Source organism: Anomalospiza imberbis, chromosome 2 (assembly GCF_031753505.1).
Source record: "Anomalospiza imberbis isolate Cuckoo-Finch-1a 21T00152 chromosome 2, ASM3175350v1, whole genome shotgun sequence".
NCBI lineage: Eukaryota > Metazoa > Chordata > Aves > Passeriformes > Viduidae > Anomalospiza > Anomalospiza imberbis.
The window spans coordinates 109,563,986-109,588,816 of NC_089682.1; the positions used below are offsets into that span (position 1 = coordinate 109,563,986).

The following is a 24,831-nucleotide window of genomic DNA, read 5'->3' on the forward strand; positions in this document are numbered from 1 at the left end:
ACTTGTTACCAGGAAAAATGGCTGAAGGGGCACGTGTCAGACACTGCAAACAAGGCATTGTCCCAAAAGACATTCTGTGATGTTTTCTGGTACTCCGTAGTTCAGGCTCTTCCGCAAGTTTGTATGTAAGCATGAAAGCTAGAAAAATACCTTTGAAACCTCTGACCTCTGTGCACAGTTGAGATTTTCCCTTAACAACTTCACCAAAACTTTTATTTTGAGCTTCCTATAGCCTTTAGGTAGTCTTTTTGGTTTGTTGTTTTGGGGTTTCTTTCCCCTTTAGGTAGTCTTTCGGGTTTGTTTGTTGTTGTTGTTGGAGCTTTTTGGTTTTTTGGATTTTTTTTTTTTTTTGTTGGGGGTTCTGTGGCTTTCCTTGGTTTGCTTTTGTTTGTTTGTTTTGTGTGGTTGGGGGGTTGTTTGGGGTTTTTTGGTTGGTTGTTTTTTTGTTTTGGGGGTTTTTTTCTGCTCTTCGCTAAACAGTTGCACTGGTACTGCCACCGCCGGACCTATTTATCCTGAACAACGAATCAGCAGAAAAAGAAGAAGAAGAAAAAAAATCACCAAGTAAATGTTTGCACATCGGTTATTTGAGTAAAGGAGGCTCAGAGGAGACATTACTGCTCGCTACAACCAGCTGACAGCTGACAGGAGGGGGCAGCCGGGGGGGGTCGGCCTCTTCTCCCAGGCAGTAAATGACAGCCTGAGAGGAAATGGCCTCGAGACGTGTGCCAGAGGAGGTTCACTTTGGACACCAGGAAGAAATTCGTCACAGAAAGCGTGATTAGATACTGGAATGGGCTGCCCGGGGAGATGGTGGAGTCACGGTCCCTGGAGGTGTTTAAGGAAAGGCTGGACTTGGCACTCAGGGCCATGGTCTGGTAGACACTCAGTGCCATGGCGTCCGGTCGCAGTTTGAACTTGATGATCTCAGCGCTCTTTTCCAACCTAAGTGATTCCGCGATTCCGTTTTCGATTAGGAGGACGCCGGGCGGCCCCGCACAGCCGCGGGCGGCCCCGCACAGCCGCGGGCGGCCCCGCACAGCCGCGGGCGGCCCCGCACAGCCGCGGGCGGCCCCGCACAGCCGCGGGCGGCCCCGCACAGCCGCGGGCGGCCCCGCACAGCCGCGGGCGGCCCCGCACAGCCGCGGGCGGCCCCGCACAGCCGCGGGCGGCCCCGCACAGCCGCGGGCGGCCCCGCACAGCCGCGGGCGGCCCCGCACAGCCGCGGGCGGCCCCGCACAGCCGCGGGCGGCCCCGCACAGCCGCGGGCGGCCCCGCACAGCCGCGGGCGGCCCCGCACAGCCGCGGGCGGCCCCGCACAGCCGCGGGCAGGGCCCGAGGCCGCAGCCCGCCCCCGGCCGGCAGCCCTGCGGCGGGGCGGGGCGCTGGAAGGTGCCCCCGGCCGGGAGCCCTGCGGCGGGGCGGGGCGGGGCGCTGGAAGGTGCCCCCGGCCGGCAGCCCTGCGGCGGGGCGGGGCGCTGGAAGGTGCCCCCGGCCGGGAGCCCTGCGGCGGGGCGGGGCGGGGCGCTGGAAGGTGCCCCCGGCCGGGAGCCCTGCGGCGGGGCGGGGCGCTGGAAGGTGCCCCCGGCCGGGAGCCCTGCGGCGGGGCGGGGCGGGGCGCTGGAAGGTGCCCCCGGCTCCCGCCGCCGCCGTACGTGGCCGCCACAGCCCCGGCGCGTGGAACACGTCCCTCTCGTGATTGGCTGCCTCCACAGCAGGCCCCGCCCTCCTCGGCGCTCTATTGGTCAGTTTGGCTCCGGTGCTGAGCGCGCCGCGGGCCGCGAGGGGGTGCCCGTCCCCGCGGGCCGCTGGGGCGGCACCGCGCATGCGCCGCCCTGCCGTGGCCTCTCGCAGCCTGTCCTCACCGGCCCCGCGACCCGGTCTCGCGCCATGGCGGCCGCCGCCGAGGAGCCGTTCCCGTTCCACGGGCTCCTGCCCAAGAAGGAGACCGGCGCCGCCGCCTTCCTCGCTCGCTTCCCCGACTTCGACGGGCGGGGGGTGCTGCTGGCCGTGCTGGACACCGGCGTGGACCCCGGGGCGCCGGGCATGCAGGTAGAGCGGGGTGGCGGCGGCCCTGGGTTACGGCCGCGGCTCGCAAGGAGCGCCCAGGTCCCGCCGGACCGACCCCGGGAGGACGGGGACGAGTACGGGGCCGGCCATGGCACTCGGGCGGCCCGAGGCAGCTGCGGCGAGAGCAGGGGAGGCCGCGGGGGCTGTCCCTGCCGCGGGGACTTGTGGCTGTGTGTTGGCTCGCGGTCCGCGCCCGGCACGCGTGAGCGGGGCTCGGCTGCGGGAGGGCGGGGAGCTGCCGTGGCCGTGGGCTCCGCGCCGGGCGCTCCGGGTGCTGCTGCGGGGATCCTCCTCCCGAGCCGTCCGCAGGCGTGTTGTGGCTCTTAAGTCTAATGGGCTGCCTTCTCTCACGCAGAGCTCATTATAAAAGAACGCTTTGTGTTTTTGTTAAACCTCGGCGTTACTTCGGCGGTAGGTAGCTCGAGGCTGCACACAGCCGCCTAGGTCCTTTGCATGAAAAGTGCATTTCTGGCACAATTTGCATACCCGTCTTCCTCGTGCGTTTTATTGCAGTAACAGTCTGGATCAAATTCGATTCTGTCAGCTTTTTTTTTTTTTTTTTAATCTGCCGACTTTGTGTTTCCATGTCGGTTTTGTAAATTTCTGTGTGTGATGTTAGTTTGGGCGTTTTTCAGCACTTATTTCTTGTAACCCTTGTCTCTTAACATTTCTTTATCTTGTAAGTTTGCATGTGGCCTTTTGTGTCACTGCTGCTTTGATTTCTTCTCAACATGTTTTCACTGAGTGATGGCAGAAGAGTCCGTGGAAGAATGATTCCGAGTTGTGTGCAGCTCACTCGGACGCTGAATCTTTGTTTTGTTTTGACTGAGCAGGGCTTGTGTTGATTTCTGTCCTTTCTTTGGTGTGGAATTCACTCCTAAGTGACTTCATTCAGGGACCTGACCCTGGCACATCGTTAGTTCCGTGTTCTAAAATGACTCCTTTTGGGATGCAATTAAACTAGAGAATGAGTTAAGGGGACAGTTTGTGTGGAGGGGAGGAGTGGACAGCTGTAACTTTGATTGATTTAAGCTGAAATGAAGCTGGTGCTTTTGGCAAGAAGTTGTGGGTAAGTGGAAGAGTAATTGGAAAGCTTTATGAAAGCTAGCAAAAAGAAAAGCATGATGATACCTTGGCAGAAGGTAATGGAAGACAATTAGGAAGGTGTGAATATAAACAGAATGATGTGCATAGATCTGAAGTTTCACACATAATAGCAAAAACCCCTAAATTTCTAGAGGTTATGAATGAGTAGTGGTCAATAGCAACAGGAAAACCTCAATACTAATTTATTGGCCGTAGTGGGAAGCTTTGTTCTCATATAAGTAACCCAAGGCTCATAAGAGGTACTTGTGAAGCATCATGATCTCCGTCTTGACCATATCATTTTTCTCCAACTTGCTTTCTTTACACACAGGATAAAATTTCAGGTAGTGCAGGAAAAGATTTTTTAGCTTCTAGGTTTCAGCTAGGAGGCAGAGAGCCATAGAATGTAGAAGTAGTAAAAGATTTGGAGAGGAGGGTGTGGAATTCATGTTGCAGTGGGTGAGAGTAAGTTTGCAGGGTTGTTAGAAAAACGTGTAAAGAAGTTGTGTGATCTTTCCACACTGCCCACTTAATAGACCTGGCTGAAGGGGCTTGCTAAAGTACAGCCTTGGGAGACTTACTTGCACAGGGAGTTATAAAGGAGGCATAGGAAGCACCCACTCTAGAATAGCTCGGTAGGTGTTTCTTCAGCCAAAGATTGTTCTCACTCTTTGGAGTATTTGCCAGTTTACATTTTGCCTCAATGCAATGAATCAGTGTCCTGGGCATAGGTAGTGACACAGCATAGCTGTACTGCAAGAAGTAGTGTCTAACCTTAGGACAATTTTTGATTTTTTTTTTTTTTTTTTTTACACCCCTGTCTTTGCTGCTGCTTTTTCTTACTGTCAGTCTTCTTGTCTGTTCCTGGCATAGAGTTAGATCTAGAAGATGTTGAATCAGTTGCAAACCTATAGCAAGGTTAATTGGTATTACAACTTTGAGTTCTGGTTAATGACAATAATTATTACAGGCTAAAATGAGCTACCCTGATTTGAATATAGTGGAGTTCTTAGAACAAAACAGTCAATTTCTTTGCTGCTCCCTTGTGTTTCAGTCCCAAGTAGGGTTCCTGTGCTTGTTGATATTCTGACTTGGTTTGTAAACATTGATAGCACTGTTTGTTCCCTTTTTTGAGGGACAGAAAGATTTGGGGACAGAGTTTAACAGGGAGATATCGTTATGTTTCTATTCTTCCCTGGATGCTTGCTGCCATAGAGAGGATAGTTAAAAACACCTTCTTAGGTCTGTTGTCTATTGGGTGGCTGTCTTTGACACATAAAATGTTAATCTGGCTTGTACTTACTTTCCTTTTCTTTATTAATTTTTTGTAACCAGTGCCCTCTAGGGAATTCCTTCCACCTCCTCTTCCATTGCTTTTCCACCAGTTGACACCAACTGTCAAGTTTTGTTTGTGTGCTTTTTTCATGAGTTTTTTCTTCTTTCAGTCCTCTTGGTAGAATGTATTTCCTACTGTCTGCCAAGTCATGGTTTGTAATTACTCATAAAGGCACAGTGACTGATGAAATTTTAGGTGCATTTAATGGAGTGTTGTGGTTGTATATGTATAATCTTTGCTCAGTCCCACCCTGTCCTTTTCCCTTTCCTTGTTCCTATTGTGGCTTCTTATGTTTCATGATAGGTAAGTCAGTTCATTTCGCTTCTTGCAAATTTGTTCATTTTGTGAAGTGGCATTTGGAATTATTATTTACTAACATTAACTTGTACTTTTATGTGACAACTTTCTAGCAGTAGCAGCTAGTTTGGTTTTACTCGCTTTTCAGCACTGAAGTAAAAAAAATTGCTTGGAAGTTATTTTATTTGTGATGATGATGATGATTAGCTGTCCCCTGACCAAAGTGCTGAAGAACTTGGTCACCTCTTGCGGCTGTGGTAGCTGTCAGTTAGAGTCAGTGATTGTATGGGCTGGCAAAAACATGCTAAAATGCATCTGGCTTTCTTTTTTCTTGTGTTGAGATCATCATAGATCCTGGTGCTCCTCTACTTCTATTATTACTTGCATCAGTTGCCAGGATTATGCACTTAGATTAATTTTAGTGTTCTCAGTGTACTAATATATCTGCTTTACAAAGTTAGAACTAACATGTAAGCAGGATTTCAAACTTCAAGCAGAAATGTATAAACAGCAAAGTAGTTTTCAGTTTTAAACTACTAATTTGTTTTACAAATGCATATCGGCAAGCCATAATAATTAAGGCAGGATTGGGGATTATTTTTCTAAACACAGTATAAAATATTTTTAATTGTATAATTTTTTTTTTAAATTTTAATGCAGAAGGTACTAGAATGTATCTTCTCTGTAATCAATTCATTACTTCAGGACTCTTCTCTTCCCATAAGGACATTGATCAAGGTCACTTGATTATTTTTTATTATAATTTTAAACTCAGAATTACAAGATTTGCAAAAGAAAACTGAGCCAAACTCTTGAGTTTCACTCTGGCCTTGCTGCTGGTGGGCAATGTGCCGAAGAGTTCGTGGCAGCAGGAGCCGCCGTATCGGTTACTTGCACTAAATTACCGTGAACCTGTCTGGATTGCTGCTGTTAGGAATTGAGCCTTAGACCAGCTGAAACTCTGAGTTTCTTGTGTCTGACTGAGAGACTCTGAGTTGTTGGTTCTGACAGTACAAACTCTCATACATGTGTGGGCCTGCTAGGTTTCAGGTAGAGGGCAGAGAGCCACAGAAGGTAGGAGTTGCACCTTGTCTTTCAGGCTAGGAAACAACTTCTAAAACTACCCAAGCTTGCTGCGGCATAAATCTGTGTTCTGGCCACCTGTTGCTGTATAACTTATCTCCTTCAAGCAAGTCACCTTGGATTGCATTTTCATTCTTGTTTTCTTGTACTTAGATCACTGACTTTGAGTAGAGGCATACTGAAAAATGTCCAGTGCTGCTAATATCAGGATTGGCTTGCAGTTGCTTTAGTATTGGAGCAGCTCTTTTGTGTGAATTGTGGCCAGCATTGAAGACACTAATTACAAATGCTTGAAAAGTGTATGGTTTAGTGCCTACACACTGTTCCCCAAGTAAATTTTCACTGCTGTGTAACTTGTTCAGTTGATGTTTTACTAGATTAAGATACTCTAAAGATTTTTCTCTAGTGAACTTGAATTTCTATGAACAGTGTTGGTTTCTGTCATGAAAGTTCTTCCCTAGCAAGCCTATTCAAAAGCAGTGTTTGTTACCTTCTGGGAAATAAAATTGATGCTGTTTTTTATGGTTGCTATGGCTTTAGAATATTTATTTTTAAGCTGTTTAAGCCTGTTTTCATTGGGAGTGTTGCTTGTTATTTGTCTGAGTTGGTTTTTTGTTGTTGAGATTCTAGGAGGCTGTTTTTTGGGTTGTATGGGTTTTGGTTGGGTTTTTGTTTGTTGTTTGTTTTTTTTTTTAAGCCATGAATTTGAGACCATGGAAGTATCTATCTTTGTTTGCTGAGATGCGATAAGAACCCGAGTCTTGTCCTTTTGGCAGCAGCAGAGTGACTTTTATGAAACAGTTTGAATGTGTCAGTAGCTTCCAGTAGCTGAATTCACAATTCCAGAACATTACTGGAACAAAACAACCTTCCGTATATTATGTCTAACACCAAAATTATTGATAGAGAATAAAGGCAAAAATACCATATATTTAAATGATAGAAAACAACAAATGTTGCTGCTTTTCTGAATATGAAGCTTTTTTCACTTTCAATGTAGTTAATGTATAGGAAATACTAGGAAGATGATTGATATCTTCTTTTTTAAATCAGTCTTTGATACAGACCTGTAAAACTATGTGTCTATGATCAATTCATAGAGTCATAGAATGGTTTGGGTTGGAAGGGACCTTGAAAGGCCATCTAGTCCAACCTTCCTTCAAGGAGCAGGGACATCTTCAACTAGATCACATTGCTCAGAACCCCATCCAACCTGACCTTGAATGTTTCCAGGGATGGGGCATCCACTGCCTCTCTGGGCAACCTGTTCCAGTGTTTCACTGGTCTTAGAGTGAAAAATTTCTTCCTTATTACTAGTCTAACAGTGTCCTTTAGTTTAAAGCCATTCTTCCTTGTCCTATCACTGCCTGTGTCATGTAAAAAGTTGCTTCCAGGTTTCTTATAGTTCTTATAGTAACTTGTGTCCCTTTTAGGTTCCTTTAAGCTCAGTTCAGAGGTTCCAGTTTTTGAGAGCTTGTACTTCAGTACCTGTCATTTTCTTACTTGTACACTCATTACTATAAAATTTGTCCAGAATGAGGGGTCACAAACAACACAGCAAATAATATGAAAACAAATAGTAATTCTTGCAAATATGTTTTTTTGCAAATTTAGGCTTGGTTTTAAATTGAGGCTGCCTGTGCTTTGTTGATACAATGTTTTTACTTTTTTCTCTTCTAAATCCTTATTAGAAATGAATGGATTTGTATGAACCAGAAAGAGGGACATGTTGGTCTTAGTTCTTTGAAAATTTATCTTGTATTCCAGTTTTATTTTCTTCAGTTAAAGGTTGGGTGTCTGAAAAAGCTTGTTGATATTTTTAACAACAAAACATTCCTGGTTTGTGTGCTAAAGGGTAATCAAGTACGTTTTCCAATTTTTCCATGCTCGTATTTTCAGATTACAACTGATGGGAAACCGAAGATAATTGATATAATTGACACTACGGGCAGTGGTGATGTAACTACATGTACCATTGCAGAACCTAAAGATGGAGAAATTATTGGTCTTTCTGGAAGAACTTTAAAAGTGAGTATTTGGTGGTACAGAGACACCATTGGACGTCATCATCTTTGGTTAACAGCAAATTTAGCATCTGTTTTGGTTTTTACAGAACTTACTTCCTTTTAACCAGATGTTGTGGTTTAAACCCAGCTGGCAGCTAAGCACCACAGAGCTTCTCACTCAGCCTTCCCTGACAATATGGGGAGAAGAGAATCAGAAGGGTGAAATTGAGAAAATTTACATGTTGAGATAAAGACAGTTTAGTAGGTAAAACAAAAGCCTTGCATGCAAGCTAAGGAAAACAAGGGATCCATTCACCACTTCCCATGGGCAGGCAGGTGTTCAGCCATCTGCAGGAAAGCTGGGCGCCACACAAACAGCGACTTGAATATAAATGCCATCACTCTGAATGACTCCCCTTCTTCCTTCTTTCCCCAACTTTTATGCTGATCATGATGCCTGTGGTCAAGTGGGGATCAGTTGTCCCAGCTATATCCCCTCCCAAATCCTTGTGCATCTCCAGCCTGCTCACTGTTTAGGATGGGTGAGAGAAAAAGGCTTGACTCAGTGCAAGCACTTCCTAGCAACAGCTAAAACATCCCTGAATTATTAAGAGTGTCCAGCACAAATCCAAAACAGCTCCATATCAGCTACTGTGAAGAAAATGACCCCTAGCCCAAGTGGAACCTGCTAACCAGATCCTACCCAAATCTAATGCTTCATTTGCTCATCTTCATGCAGATTGCTTAGTGTTTTTTACACTTTTTATATGTCTGTATTTCTAATATGTTCTGTAGCTGAATAGGGGTTTGTATAGGGCTTTTTGGGGGGCTTGATAATAATTTAATTATTTGTTCAAAACAGTATCTGATACAGCTTTGGAAATTGGCTGAAGAAAATGTGCTAATATGCCTTAAAAATATCAGACACGGTAGTGTCTTTAAAAGTGCTAGTATTTTCCACATTTGTGTAAGCTACAAGAGGAATTGTGTTAAGCTCGTGGTGAATAGATTCGGAGACTGAAAAAATCTGTGAAGACCTAGTTGTAGACTCACTGAATTCTCACTGTGCACAGAACAGAAATGCTGTAGGGTTTCCAGAAAGGACATGAAATCTATTAGAGGTCTTGGGTACACAGAACTGATGTTGCCAACATGTTCTTGATTTCCTGATTGGATTGATGATGTAATATGGGGACATTACATCTTTGGATCTCTCCATGCTGTCAGCTTTCTTCTTAATTTTGCACAGAAGATGATTGTAAGGCTGAATCTGTTGCTCTAGTGGATGAGCAGATCCTGATATACAGAGTCTAAATTGCATCAAGATGTGAAGTGAGGTGTTCAGATGTATGTCAAGGCTTCCAACCATACTCGCTCATGCTAGGTTTCACTTATAGTACTGTAATTTACCCAGACCTCTGCCCAGCAAATCCAGTAAAGCTGGGGCTTTGTGTTTTGAAAGTAGACTATCAGAGCAACGAATGCTTAAAGATGTTCAATGATAGATGTGAACTGATCAATCAGTTCAATCAGATGTGAACTGATACTGATTTTTTGGAAGATGGATTGAAAATGCCATGTCATGTTGTTGGAACAGTGCAGTATTTACTGTTATGGAGACAGGGAATTATTTTGGAAGTATTTGCAGGTTTGTTCTCCTAAGCTCTCTTTCACAGTGTGGGGCTTTTTTGTTTGAGGAGTTCTTTTAATGCCATTAGTTAACCTATTTCTAAATGTATTTTTCTGTAGATTCCAGCAAACTGGGTAAATCCTTCAGGCAAATATCACATTGGCATAAAAAATGGCTATGATATCTATCCTAAAGCTCTTAAGGAGAGGATTCAGGTAAGGGTTCATTATCTTTTCTTTCTGGTATATAGTCATATTTTACAGTTCTGTTTCTTAATTTTGTTAGAATACTACAGCATGTGATTTGCGAACATACTTAGACTGCTAACCAGCACTTGAACACTATTCTCTCTGATTTTTATTCATTCCATTTCTTTTGTGATTTTTTCAGAGCAACAGGGGTGGCTTAGAAATCCTCCTTACAGTGATCCATTGAGGCAAGAAGTACATAAATTATTGATACCCCTTTTTTTTTATTGTGTGGCATTTTATGCTTATTTATACTATTGTATAGAACTTTTTTTAGCCTTTATCTCAAATCAGAATTTTCAAATTATCTTTATAGACTTCATACTTTGACATATATTTCTCAGTTTGTTGGGGAACATCTGTTTTATTTTCCAGAAAGAGCGCAAGGAAAAGCTCTGGGATCCTGTTCACAGGTTGGCTCTAGCAGAGGCCTGTAGGAAACAAGAAGAATTTGATGCTGCTCATAGCTCTCCCTCACAGGTTTGCTTTAAGTCTAAATTTATGAACTTATTCTTTGCAATAGTTTGTTACTGGTTGACAGGATTAAAATGTTTCATAAGATGAGTGAAGGAAAGGTACTTGTGAGTATTTTGGCAGATAATTTACCAGTGTATCTTCTGATTAATTTTATAAGTCTTTATATGCATGGTTGTTTGGTTTGCTTAGTGTTGCTCACTTTTGAGAGTTGGTGTCAAATGTGAAAATGGTATTACTTCAAAAAATTTGTTGGGTATTTTCAGTAAGTTTTATTTTTAATTTAATGTGCTATGTTTTGAGGCCACCATCCTTTCTGTGTTCAAAGTTTGAATTTTCTAAACATACTCTTTCTTTTGTAAATGATGTACTATTTCAATGAAGTACCAGAAATGCCTCAGATACTACTTTATCATTTAACAATCTTTAAGAAAATAATGGCTTTAAATGTTGCATTTACAGAAATTAGAAGTAATTGTATATAATAGGCCAGAAATAAATAGTGCACTGTTGAAAGCCATTGAACTTCTAGATTTTTGTGACTCCTAGGATAGTCTGACGTTCCTGAGAAGGTAGCGGAAAGAATGTATAGCACTAGAAAGAATATAGGATTACCTATCTTGTAATAATTTTTGAAAGAATCTGAATTTATTTTTGCATTATTAGGTAAATAAGCTAATAAAGGAAGAACTTCAAAATCAAGTGGAATTGTTGAATTCTTTTGAGAAGAAATACAGTGATCCAGGCCCGGTATATGATTGTGTAGTGTGGTATGACGGTGAGACCTGGAGGTAAATGACTGAACTTGTCTAAAATGTCTTGTCCTTTACATAAAACAGTAGCTTGCATCGAAGACTTTTTACCTTTTATATCTACCCTCTTTAGAGAGTTTTTAAGTATTTTTCACTTTAAAATAATCCTACTGTTTCAGTTGAGTTTCTTGACAAAATTTGGTCTCAAATGAAGATGGGATAGAATAAAGTCTTACTGAAAACAGGGTGATAGGAGTGTAAATTTACAGGATTTTTCTTCTGAAGCAGAATAAAACTGTTTTGACTATCTGTTGGTGATATGAATTAAACAAAACAGGTGTCTGTTCACAGACTTCAGGATGTAACATGGCACATTACTGATATTGTACTTCATACAAAATAGTAAAACTTCAAATGTCTGTGTACCAGCACGGAACATCTACTTTTAGAAAAATTTCTTCCTTGAACTTGCATAAATTTTCATACTCTTGCTTTTCAAATACAGATTTATTTGAATTTACTAGTGTTTGAAAATCATTTTATTTAGATAACTTCATAGTATCTGAATCTTAAGTATAAACAACCAAGTTTTAAAGTAGTTGTTTAAAGAACTATTTAAAAATACCATAAACACAGAACCAAACTTCTTGAAGTCTTTTTGCTATGCTCAGCTGGAGAGGGTAGGTAACCAAAAGTTTGCAGCAGCTGGGACATTGCCTGTTTGTTTGTTTTTGTCAACAGAGCCTGCATAGATACCAGTGAGAGTGGTGATTTAACTAACTGTACAGTGCTGAGAACCTACAAAGAGGCTCAGGAATATGGCTCTTTTGGGACATCTGAGATGTTGAATTATTCTGTGAATATATATGATGATGGAAACCTCCTTTCCATTGTGACAAGTGGAGGTAAATGAAAATAATCTTTAAAACATTTTGCTGCAAAGTAGGTATCATAAGAAGCAGTAATATGTATTGGGTCCTGTTTCTGATACTTGGGATGGCGTGAGGCAGCTGTCATAGTACAGCATTTGTTATTATGGCTTTTAAGATCAATACTCATATTTCCTGAACTAAATTTATAGTAACAGCTCCTTACCAATCTTGCTTGCATTTTTCTATGAAGTACTGTCAACTTTATGTACATAAGCACGTATACACAGAACATGCATACTTAGGTATTCTTTAAGATGTACATGCATCTTGAAGCCTAAACTAAAGAGAACCTTCTTTCAAAATACCTTTTTTGTTTTGTTTGTTAAATATAGCATGATGATTGATTGATTTGTAGTTGCTCTCCTTTGTACTTTTATACTTTAAGAGTCTTAAATATAATATCCATGAAAAAAATGGGTATTGATCTTAATTTAGGGTAATACAGACTTTTTTGGTTATGTCAGGTGTCACTATAGCTGTAGCTCCAACCTCTCTTTACCTGTTTTAGAGTGTTCTTTAAATAATCATGGTTTGTTTTGGAAGCACATGGAGTGGTTGGGATAGTATGGATGCATTTGCTTTGAAAAATGCTCCTAATTCCTCATGAAACTATCCCATCTCAGTAGAGCTACATAAGCAGTTCAGGTTTCTAAATAGATGGTAACTTTTCTGAGATGTTCCTTTCTGTGTTTCTGTGCAGTTCTGTTTTCTGTTCTTAATCCTTCCTGCCTGAGTTGTCTCAGGTGTAGTATTCATAACTTTGAGTAGGAAATGTTGAGCCTTCGAAGTAACTTTAGTTAGTGGAATGAAGTTAATTCTTTATTCCTGTCTTCCTGCTGCCTCCTTTCTCTCCTTAAAAAGCTGTTTGCTTTGTTGAACCTCATACAATTAGCCTCAGCCAGATCCAGCCTGCCCAGATCCCTTTGCAGAGCCTTCCTGTCCTCCAGCTGATCAGCAGTCCTGCCCAGCCTGTCGTCTGCACAGTGACTGAGGATACTCTCAATCATGTCCAGATCATCAAAAAATACTAAACAGGGTTGGCTCCACTGCTGAGTCCCGGTGAACACTGTCACCCTTTTGGTATCAGCAGCACCGGTGACTGGCTGCTGACTGGATTTATGTGCTTACAGCTCAATAAGTAAAAATTAATTGAGCTGCAGCATATTGAATTCTTACAAACGAAGTCCACTAAAAATACATACTTTTCGTTTGCACAGGAGCACATGGAACACATGTGGCTAGTATTGCAGCTGGATACTTTCCAGAAGAACCAGAACGAAATGGTGTGGCTCCTGGAGCTCAGATTCTTGCAATCAAGATTGGTGATACGAGACTAAGTACAATGGAAACTGGCACTGGTCTAATAAGAGCTGTGGGTATTTCATTGAATGATTAATCTCAGCGATGTGTCTTAAGTGTCGAATATTGTGAAACTTCATGCCCTGCTTTTATATAGGCTTATGGTTCTACAGTATTTCCAGCAAAAATACCAAAAATTAAAAAAACAACCAAGCCACCCCCCAAAAAAAACCAAAAAACCTTCAATCAATAAATAACACAGCCAAAACTCATAAAAACAACTAGAAATGTATTTTAAAGCATATTGTAAGACTAGTGTTTTAATATAAAACAGAACTTACGTTGCATAGAGCACTTAGAGATTCTCCAGGCTAACAAACTTGCAGTGTCTGAGTGGCTGGATGCATGACAGAAGTTATTTGCATACTTGCTTAAAGTTCTTTGTGTTGTCAGTGTATCTTTTATAGTTACTCAGATAACTAGAGAAGACAGAAATCTAGAATAGAGACAAGTATCTACCTATGCTGCTGTATTTGTGTTAACTCTTTTTCTAAAGAGTGAGGAAAAATATCATTCCTTTTAGTGATGGAAGACCAAGAGCTCTTCTGTATAATGAGTTGATAATGAAAAATTTTACGCAAGAAAAGGATATGAAAATAGAGGACTATGTTTGTGGTCCATAGGATATTTTGATGTAGCAACATGAACAATAATTTTTTTGCAACTTTTTGGGGTTCAATCAAACTGCACAGGAAAGGAGAATTTTATGTTCTTGAGACAATACTGGTGCTGTCTGCAGTTTTCTCTTAGGGTAATGTCTTGATTTATAGCTGGGAACAAGGCAAGAATAAGGCTTTTCAGGGAAGAGGTTTTTTTAATTTTCTTAGTTCATTGGGAAAATAGCACTTATCTGGCTACAATAAATTATTTTCTAGATTCAAGAGATTTATCTGTCTTTCTTAGGTATGTAGCAAATCAGTTTAAGAAGATGTTTTCTGTCATTCCTGAAGTCACTTTTATTCTTTGACTAGCACATATTTTGACTTCCATTTTTACTTTATCAGATGATAGAAACAATAAAATACAAATGTGATCTTGTCAACTACAGCTATGGAGAAGCAACACACTGGCCAAATTCTGGGTGAGTAGTACTGTGGTTAAAGTATTTTAATTTCACAGAGGTGGAATTGTATTTGTTGAGTTTTTTGTAAGTCAGCTAGTAGCTAAGAGTGAATCATCCAGGCTCACATCATTCATAAGTTAGAAACTGTGCAGTATAAATTTTAAACTGGCTTTGAAAGAAGTAAACCCATTGAAAAAGCTTTTAATTTATAATATGTATACAAATATATCATACACGGATTTATAACACGTATACAAATAATATTTTAGCATAATTAAGAACTTTTATATTTGCAACACCATATGATGTGTGGGGTATTTTTTGAAGACCTAGGATCACTACATAGTTTTCACTCCTTTTTGAAACCAGAAGATATTTTTGTGGTCAGCTTCTGTAGTGGAACCGCCTCTGCTAGGTGTGGGAAGCAGGCTGCAAAAGCTTCTTTGTTTGGTGGATGGTCAGAGGTTGTACTAGAAATACCAGGGAGCTTTGTCCTATGGAAGAAAGCAATATTGTTGAGTAAATAATTAATTTCTGTCTCTTACTTCAGGAGAATTTGTGAAGTGATTAATGAAGCAGTGTGGAAACACAATGTAATCTATGTTTCAAGTGCAGGAAATAATGGTCCTTGCCTTTCTACAGTTGGATGTCCTGGTGGAACTACATCTAGTGTAATAGGTAAATAATTCATTTAGAATTTTTTTTGACAGTATTCAGCTTCCGTGTTTTCAAACTTTGTACTTTTATTGCATGTTTGATTGCTGAACTAAGTCTAAAAAAATGCCTGCTGGGCTACAAGGTTAATTCTGAGAGAGGCACTTGCTTTATGCTTAGGTATACAAATTTAGATTGTTATCTTCTTACAATTCAAAACCTTACATATGTAGAAAAGAAGTAGGAGGCAAATGGTCTTGATGTAATTTGGCTTTGTATAAAATTTGCAAAAGAAATCTTTGGTCTGACTTATTTGAATATTTCAGGAATACTTTTTCTAAGCACACCACTTTGCTCCAACAAATAGCTGCTGGTAAATGCAACTTATGAAAATACAATTCTAAGTTGGATTCTAATAAGTTTTCTGGAAAGTATTGCAATGTATTTTGAACTGTCAGAACTACAGTTTATCATCTGTCTTCATCAGATACTCTTATTTTTAATGAAGCAGATGTTTTTAATTTGGATAGAAAATAATCCCATGCTAGGATCTAGACAAGTCCTTGTAGGGGAGGAATTTTTCCAGCTGCAGTGCCACCACTGTGCAAGTCTATTATTGTCATTAAAATTCTTTTTATGATGCACTAATATATGGTTTTGATGTTTTAGTGAAACATTGAGTTATAAGATTCAGCAAAATGTCTAGCATGCAGGGGTAACTTCCTTAGTCTTAATTTTTATATAAATCCTTCATTGCCTCACTGCTGCATTACACAAGATTATGCAAGGGGACCAGTGTGTAAGGAGACTAGCATGAAGCCTTGAAAGCTGGAGAGCTGCTATTCCAGGGCAGCTAGTAGAATTAATGCTGATTACTTTCTGAAAGTTAATCTGCTATTAATTCACTATTGAGACTGGGGGTTGGAGCTGGAACTAACAAGCTCTTTTCAAGTCTGCAGTGGCTTTACTCTTACAGTACATCTACTCTGTCAATTCAACTTTGTTGTATCACTCTAGAGACTGGGTGATTATTCACTCTGCATGCCAAGTAGTTTGCTCCTGTCCTCCATCTGGAGTCAACCAGATAGAGTTTTTGTTTTTGAGGGTAAAGCAAAATACAGCTGACAGGTTGGCTTAGTTCACACAGGCAGACATGGACCTTGCCAAATTTGTCAGCTTGGTATGGTAGTTCTGTACCACAGCAGTAGTGCTTGTGCTGTAAACAAAATCATAGTTGCAGTGTGCATCCTTGGCATTCTCTTCTACAAATGCTGTTTTATTGGGCTTTGATTTAGACATTTACATACTCTGGTACTTGGAACTGATACCCAGTAAAGACTGTCTCCTGACTGAGATGTGTGGATGTGGCCATTTGCTCCAGGGAGTGTAGCTGGGAGCCTCGTGAACATGAACCGGTTCACATGGATTGCTCTGACTTGCAGTTGTTGTAGTTTGTGGCAGAGCAGTGTAAACAGAGGAAAGGAGCGCAGGAGAGAGAGAAGACATGTACGAGTTACTTGTTGTGAAAGAAGTGTAGAAGGTTATATTCCAGCTGAATAAAAGTGAAACATGGAAGTTTGCATGATATTTTACTATTATACAGTGTGCCCATCAGCATTGTTACTGCATAGCATGATGCTTTACACTTGCCTTGCAATAGCATCTGGATTTAATGAGATGCAAAATGTGTATTATCATTTTAAATGTCAAGCAAAAATTCTTCTCATAAAGAATTTAAACCACAGAAGACTTTTGCTTTAGTTCTTAATAAAACTTCATATTGCACCTAAAACATTTGAATGTTTTTTGCAGGTGTTGGTGCCTACGTGTCACCTGACATGATGGTTGCTGAATACTCTTTGAGAGAAAAACTGCCAGCAAATCAGTACACTTGGTCATCCAGAGGGCCTAGGTAGGTTATATTCCAAGAGCAATTGATTACTTAGGGGTTCAGGTGGTATAACTCAAAATCTAAAATTGGTGACTAATACCAAAATGAAAGTATTTCTTTCCTGTGGAAAGAGCCTAACTAGCCTGCTCTTCTGGTAACACCTTTTTATGTTGGGATCTAGAACTGCTGAAGGAGAGGGAATAGCATGGAACTGCCTCAGCACAGCCTGTATTTCCTAGAAAGGTATTTCGGTGTGGATCTATTCAAAGATTATAAAAGTTACTGAAAGGTTGTCTGGAAATCTGTTTGGGTTTTTTTAATTTACATTTTTCTATAGCATTTATTTCATAGGGTTAGTGCGGTGAAGTTAAATGTGCTATAAGTGATGACGATTAAAATAAATGCTGTTACTGCAGTGGTGTTACTTCTGGATTCAGTGACATTGCTGTGACGGCATAACTTCATCAGGGCTTCTGTTTTGAGTTCAGTAGAGGTGTGAGTAGGCAGAAAAAATTGCTTTCTACCTTTTCTGAAATACGTGTGAAAGAAATTTTAAGGGCAATGTAAACTCCAGTTTTTATTTAATTTCTCAGAAGCATCTGATAGTAATGTGATAGACAAACAAAGAAAAAAAATAGTAACATCTCTTCTTGAGTTCTTGCCTGTGTTCAGACTTCGGAATTGTTCTCTAGTTGTTATGGTGTTTGTATGTTTACAGGCATTATATTGTTTCAAGAATCTTACTGTGAAGGATTGTCATGTTTTGTGTAGGGAAAAGAGAAATGTGCTCTCTGCCTTCAGCTGAGAAAGGGAGATTGATTTGTAATTAATTTTGATAGATATACACACAAACACTGATCACTTTTTGTGTGCTTAGTCGCTGTACCCTGTAAAACAGTCAGCTGGAAGGCCAAGTCTGGCCAAAGGAGGATTCTCCTTGTTTGGGGTGCAATATGCAGATGACTGGAGAGTTCCTAAAGTTTGCTAGAGCAGTCTTGATGCAGGGATCAATCTGTCCCAGAAAGCAGTAGAGGCTTTCAGGCAGATGTGCTGTGCACTGCTTGTCCAGAGGTATTGGGCTGCAGAACCTTTTAATGGGTTTAGATGTGGCTGTCATAAAATACGTCCAAATGTCACATTGCAGTATCATGCTTGGAATATTCTGATTTCAGACAGATTTTAGACATATGAAGCTCTTAGTGTGGGATCTAAGTACCCTAAAATATCCTGCCTCTCTACAGAACGGAATAGCTCAGGCACAGGGCTGTCCTTATCCAAGCAGTGCAATTTTTGTCTATCCAGAGCAAGAAAGATGGAGCATATCTGGCTCATAGAGTTGAAGACTAGATGCTACTTCAACTGTGCCATAGGCACACAGTTGCTCTGTTCTTAAATATGCTTGTGGGGTTTAGGGATCAGGCTCAGCTGATCCTATCTGACCTCTTGACATTACTTTTTATGTGTTCTCCCCTTGCCCTCTTGTTTCAAGCTTGTAAATTCAAACCTTGACCTGGTAGTGAACTGTCAACATGCAAAATTAGAAGTCTAGGTTTTGGATCTTTTCTGGCCTTCCTCTCCCTTTTACTATTTTTCTTTAGAAGTAATACCATTGAATAGGCTACATGGAATACTAATTTATTTATTGAAGTGTTTAATAGGTTGGTTTGTGTGCATTTTGTAATTCAAATCCCAGAAAGTATTCTGCTGGCTAAACTCAAGCCTGGTGGAAAATACTGAAGGCATGAAAATTTAGAAACCTCTCACTGTAAAACAGGCACAGCTGATGATTAACATGGCATTTTAAATTGTTAGTTAGTGGCATACTTATTCTTGTGTTTAATGGGTTAATGGATTTAGTGAAGTAAAAGGTAGTGAGAATTCTCTAAAGCAATTTTTTTAAAAAGGTACTGACAACTTTACCTTAAATTGTGCAAAAAAAAAAAAAGTTGGTGTTTTAACCATTGTTTTTTAATGCTAGCACTGATGGAGCCCTTGGAGTAAGTATCAGTGCCCCAGGAGGTGCTATTGCTTCTGTTCCAAACTGGACTCTGCGAGGAACACAGCTCATGAATGGCACATCCATGTCTTCTCCCAATGCATGTGGAGGCATTGCATTAGTATTGTCAGGTAAAGTGCTACAATGTTAAACATAGATGCATCATCTAAAAGAGCTTGGATACTTACTTCTTCCTCTTAAAAAAATGCTGTCACTTTCAAATACTTTGTTGTATGCAGTAACACTCTTATTTTTAATTTCAGGACTCAAAGCTAATAATGTTCATTACACTGTTCATTCTGTCAGAAGAGCATTGGAAAATACTGCAGTGAAAGCGGAAAACATAGAAGTATTTGCACAAGGACATGGTATTATTCAGGTACTTGAAAGCAAAAAAAAAAAAAAAAAAAAGCCCAGTATAATATAAATAACTGCTGGTGAAAAACTAACCCACAAAACAGCCAAAACAGCTTTTGAGGTGATCTCACTCAGTTTGTTCCATGCTACTTGATTCTCAAATCTCACTGGGAGAGAGGAAGGGAATGTAGTGGGAGGGGAGAAGGAATGAGAAGGTTCTTCCAGTTTCAGCATGCATTTACTGTAAAATAAATGTAATAACTGGACACATTCTTAGGCTGATCAAGAAGAAACATGGACATAAAAAATAGGATGTAGGTTTTTATCCACCCGCATGTGAATTTAGGCACCACATGGGTGCCTAAATTCTGTCCTAATGTCCAAAAATGTATTGTCAGAGACAGCTGAACTAGTTCTGTCCAGACAAAGGTTGGGACTGTAAGTTCTGGGCAGTGAAAACAGCTGGTACAGCTGCAGTTGTACAGTGACTTTGCTGCAGGCCTGCACTAAACAGTCTGAGTGCTCATTGTTTACTATGGACTTCAGAGTAGTTTGGAAATCTGTGATGAGATCCTCTGTATGATAAAGGCATACTGAGTGTCTCCCTATGCATAAGCTTATGTTCTTAGAGAGCTGGACCTGGTTTTTGCCTACAGTCACTCCTGCCCTAGTCTAATAGAAGTACTAAGATTTTATTCTTGTGCTTCAAAATGCCAGATATTAAATGCTTAGCCCAAAATTCATGTTCTGGAGATGCTAGAACCTAGTAGGCAATGCCTGTTAAACACATCTGTAATGCCGAGTTTGTTACAGAAGGCAGCAGTGGTGGTAGCCATATCAAATAAAAAATGAAATGCACCAGTCATACCTGATGTTTTAGTAACTTGTAATTAAATTGTGTTAAAATGTGATTAAAATTGATCTTGCAGATAAGGTATTGTATGTCCTCTTGTCTCAAAGGAGAGTGCCCTAATCTTCATTGGTGAAGGTACCTTGCTGTCAAGTAGAAGAGAATTTAAGATTTTTGTAGTCAGTAAAAGAGCAAGTGAGGTAGAAAGGGTGTCTTTTTAAAACAAGAAGGTGAATTTATGTGAATTTATTGTGACAGCTCATGTACTTAGACCCCCAGCTGGATTTCATGACCTGATTCTTTTACTTCATATCAATATATAAGACCTGTTCCATATATAAGACAGGTGTTCCATTGCCTGTCTCTTTTGAATTGCTCAACTTCTTACTGTATAAGAGTTTTACATGTTTTAACACCTATGTTTTCATAGGTGTTGCTCCACCTATGAAAAAGTCACCTAAATTGGAACAGTAGGTTTGGGCCTTGAAGTCCTCTTCTTCAAAGTCATGTCTGAATAGGAATCTTTTTATGGATTCTGAATACTATGCTAATTACCAAACTGCATTATAAAGCATACTAAGTAAGAGGTAAAGTCTATTAAAATGATTAGGATAGCAGAAGAGACTTGGCATTGTTTGTTTTTTCAACTGTTCTTGGCTTTCTGGTCTCTGTGGCCATTGCAGACTGCAAAAATTGCCTCATTTTCTGTGCTGACTATCATGCAATCACATGTTCCTCGGGTAGCATGTGAGGTACTTCACTGTTTGTGGCTGTGCTTGCTAAACATTTCATACTGAAGAGCATATGCATAAATTGCTATTAAGTTGAAATTTGTTAATTTTGAACTTGCTTCTTCTAACAGGTTGATAAAGCCTATGACTACCTCATTCAGAATTCATCATTCACAAGTAACATCGGCTTCACAGTTACTGTCGGCAGCAACCGTGGAATCTACCTCAGAGATCCAGCCCAGATAGTGGCACCATCTGATCATGGGGTTGGCATAGAACCTGTCTTTCCTGAGAATACAGGTAGGAAAGAGCTTTTGTAGGTGAAGATGCAGAGAAATACAGTGTCAACTTGAAACAAAAAGCCGTGATGATAATAACTTGTGCAGATGAAAATAAACCCTTCCACAAACCCCTCTTGCCCTGCTTTATTTAATAAAAATTGGAACTCACTGAGAGACTGAATTATGTTGCGTTCAAAAAGGGAGCCACGTGAGAACTTCTTACTGAGTTTATTCCTTTCCTAAAACCAGTGGTCATCAAGGAAGTTAGCATGTGATAAAAGGATGAGTTTATTTAGGGGCAGAAAGGATCTGAATTGGGGCAGGTTACTGACTCTGGATAACTTAATTGCTTGACAGTTTACATTGCAATCAGTGCATTTTAAATTTAACGTGTGGCACAAAATAATTGTTCACTAGACTTCTGCAGGAAATAAGCAATCTAAAAACAGTCATTTGCAACGCATGACTGGCTCCTAGATGTTTTCCCTGGTTTTCCCTGGTACCTGTTTTGCCTAGTTATTTCTGTGCTCTGGTGTCTTCAAGATTGAAGATTGTAAATATGAGTTTATGGAGGCTGATTGCTCAGTTTGTCTGTTGAAGCTCACTTTGAGCTTTTATTTCTTCTGCTGTGTTCTTTTCTCTGCTTAATATAGATGTGACGAAATGTCTGAAAATTAAGATAAGCTTAATTAGGACTAAAACAAAAAAAATTCAAGGTGTCATTAATCTTTTGAGCAGGAGGAAGCTGCTAATAACTAAAACATTTCAATTGCTCTGGATGATTTTCTGGAAGCTGTGCCTTAATGCATAGCAGTTTTGGCAGAAAAGTTAATTCACAGAAGCTGCCAGACTGACCGTTTGCAAAATCTGACTAGATTATCATAGTCATTTTAATAGACTTTTCCTTTTGCTCAGTATGCTTTATAATGTAGTTTGGTAATTAGCATAGCATTCAGAATCAATGTGATTGCTTTTTATTGTATTTCTCTGCATTAGGCAACACTTTATCTGTAGAAAGAAGTTTATACCTGCTTCCAGACTATGTTGTGAGTAACTGAAGCCTTGCTTACCGGCCTGCCTTTGACTTTGTTAGGTTTGACTGTTTCAGGGAAGAGGAATTTCAAAGCTGGATACCACCTTTATTTTACTGCCTACTGCGGCTATTCTTTTTTTGTCAAGTTAAAACAATATAGAACACTCCCTTTGTGCAAAATCTGAGATCCAGGGGCCTTAAGGAATTGATTCCTATTATATTTTCTCAATATGTGTGTTTTAATGGCAAATACTGTTACAGTGGACAATGTGCACGTTTGTGTTATTGAACTGTTTTTTATTATTTGTTTCCTGACAGAAAACACTGAAAGAATATCTCTCCAGCTTCATTTAGCTTTAACTTCAAACGCACCATGGGTCCAATGTCCTAGTCATTTAGAACTCATGAACCAGTGTCGACACATAAATATTCGTGTGGATCCACGTGGCCTGAGTGGAGGAGTACATTATACAGAGGTATGGAAGTACTGGTGTTCTGAGCAGGATTTTGTGCCCTTGTGTGTCCTTATGGGGTCTCTTACCAACTTTTTATAGAAATAGTGTTTAAGGAAATAAAATCTTTGAGCTTTACAGACCAGAAAGTTGTGCCACAGTGTATTTCTGTCTATACAGACTGAAGCCAGCGGTCAGCGATAGTTGGGCTATACAATGTTGTATAGCACATGGGTGTGGAACTTTGAGTATCTATGTTTGAAAAATAAGAGCATATAGAAAATATAAGCCAAATGAATAACCATTAAGTTTTTTTTTCTCTGGTGAAATGAGTCAAAATGGGAAAATATCTTTTGTTTTCTTCAGTGATTGTTAGGGTTTTACTGTTTCTAGGGTGACATTGCTCAAATGACCTTTTCTCCTCAGTGACAGCTACAAAGATTCAAAATACTCTGCAACTGGTTTAAGTTGAATGTTGTCTTCTATAGTTTGATTTTTACCAAAGATTTTGAGTTGTTGTATTTTATTTTGTTAGGTGTGTGGATATGATACAGCAATGCCTAATGCAGGCCCTTTGTTCAGAGTTCCAATCACTGTTGTTATACCGACAAGGTGAGTAAATCCAGAACTCTTGAGAGCTCCTGAACTTTCTGCAAACACCTGAAAAGATTCTTACAGCAGGCCTGTGCAGTTGTGACATTTTTTATAGTTTTGTTCATGACAGCAGGCAGCAGCTTCCTGGTCCATGAGCATACAGATGCCTTCTGGCTTGTTGACCAAAGTACTGTTCATATGTGTAGGTCAGCTGAAGTTTGGTTTTTCATTTCTGCCTGGTGAAGTAGAGTACAAAGAGCTAGAGGGCATTATTTGGCCTTTGTGTACATTGGGATAAGCTTTGATCATGACTTCAGTATGGTGAGTTTAGAGTTGGTATTGCACCCATCATGGGTTTAAACATAAGACTTAAATGATGTTGATAGGGAAGGAGAGTATTTTATTAAACGTCTTTGGTGGACAATCTACCCTCAGGGGGAAAAACAAAGCAACTCTTCCCTAACTTGTTTATGGAAATATTGCTACTTCCATCCCTTAGCTCACTTCAGTGGCAATTCACTTGGCCAGGAAAAGCAGATCCACTGAAAATGAGGATTTTGTGATATTTCTGTTTGGGCACTGTAATTTTGGGGAAGGTGTTTATATAGTGTGGTGGAGCTGACATTTTAAATCTTTAAGATACATTGTGCTGTCTGATTCTATATTAGTAGGATTAATATAATTGATGTTAAAGACTAAATATCCTCATTGTACACATTTTAGAGTATTTTTTGCATTGAAAAATGTTTCAAAAATTGGCTTTGCATCTTGTTTGACTAATATTTGTGTTTTACTTTTGATATACAGAGTAGATGAATCATCAAGCTATGACCTGACGTATACAGATGTTCATTTTAAACCTGGTCAGATCCGAAGGCACTTCATTGACGTTCCCCAGGGAGCTACATGGGCTGGTAAGGAAAATAACCACATTAACTAAATAACAAATTGCATTTGTCAGACTTGACAAAGTTCGTTTTAAATAATATTGAGTTCTGCCTGAATAAATACTAACAGTTTTGGCCCATGAATATGTAAATATTTGTTTGATTTTTAAGCTCTTAGATGAGTGATTTTGAGTTACTGCACGGTTTTTGGTGTAGCAGGATCTTGATTCTAAGTCTTAAAGAAACCAGCCAATAACAATCTGAAGTGGTTGCATATACCTGGAGGAATGCCCCATGTTTATGGAAAAGTATCACTGTCTGAGACTTGCATAGTTTTTAAGGTGTTTGAATGTAGTATTGAAAGAAGTGACAATTGAAGAAATGTGATTTTCACAATGGGTAAAAAGCTTGTAATTTGACAAGAAGGAAAAAAAAAGGGTTTTTTTACTTGCCTTTCTTTGTGAGATTACTAAACAATAGTCCTTTCAAAAATCTTTCATTCAGACTGAAGTTAGTGATAAGACTCTTAATTTGCAATTCAGCTGTCTGTCCTATACAGATGATACATCTGTACTATCTAATTAATTTTGACCATTTAATTGAGATGTATTTCTCTGTTACCATCCTCTGAACTTAGCTGGTTTTCCTTTAACCTGAAAGGGCTTTTGAAATTAACTGATGTATAAGCATTTTTCACATGTGGAGCCACTTGGAGTACTGCATAACTTCTTAAATTACAAATTGCTTGTGAAAGTAGCATTTCTCTTGT

At 40.1% G+C, this 24,831-nt stretch overlaps 1 protein-coding gene across 2 annotated transcripts in view; it reads left to right on the top strand.

Moving 5' to 3' along the window:
* The first annotated feature begins 1,617 nt into the window (after positions 1-1,617).
* The window catches only part of TPP2 (tripeptidyl peptidase 2), a 52,219-nt gene continuing 29,005 nt past the window's right edge, over positions 1,618-24,831 (top strand). The window contains exons 1-16 of one of the 2 annotated variants that reach the window (XM_068182555.1): positions 1,618-2,052; positions 7,772-7,900; positions 9,628-9,723; positions 10,132-10,236; positions 10,897-11,021; positions 11,724-11,887; positions 13,132-13,286; positions 14,278-14,354; positions 14,887-15,014; positions 16,803-16,902; positions 18,860-19,008; positions 19,141-19,256; positions 20,947-21,115; positions 22,448-22,605; positions 23,117-23,193; positions 23,983-24,089. In XM_068182555.1, the coding sequence (XP_068038656.1) occupies positions 1,891-2,052; positions 7,772-7,900; positions 9,628-9,723; positions 10,132-10,236; positions 10,897-11,021; positions 11,724-11,887; positions 13,132-13,286; positions 14,278-14,354; positions 14,887-15,014; positions 16,803-16,902; positions 18,860-19,008; positions 19,141-19,256; positions 20,947-21,115; positions 22,448-22,605; positions 23,117-23,193; positions 23,983-24,089 (2,017 nt within the window). In that variant the 5' untranslated portion in view covers positions 1,618-1,890. The remainder of the gene's footprint in view (positions 2,053-7,771; positions 7,901-9,627; positions 9,724-10,131; positions 10,237-10,896; positions 11,022-11,723; positions 11,888-13,131; positions 13,287-14,277; positions 14,355-14,886; positions 15,015-16,802; positions 16,903-18,859; positions 19,009-19,140; positions 19,257-20,946; positions 21,116-22,447; positions 22,606-23,116; positions 23,194-23,982; positions 24,090-24,831) is intronic. The other variant, XM_068182554.1, reaches the window with a different exon arrangement.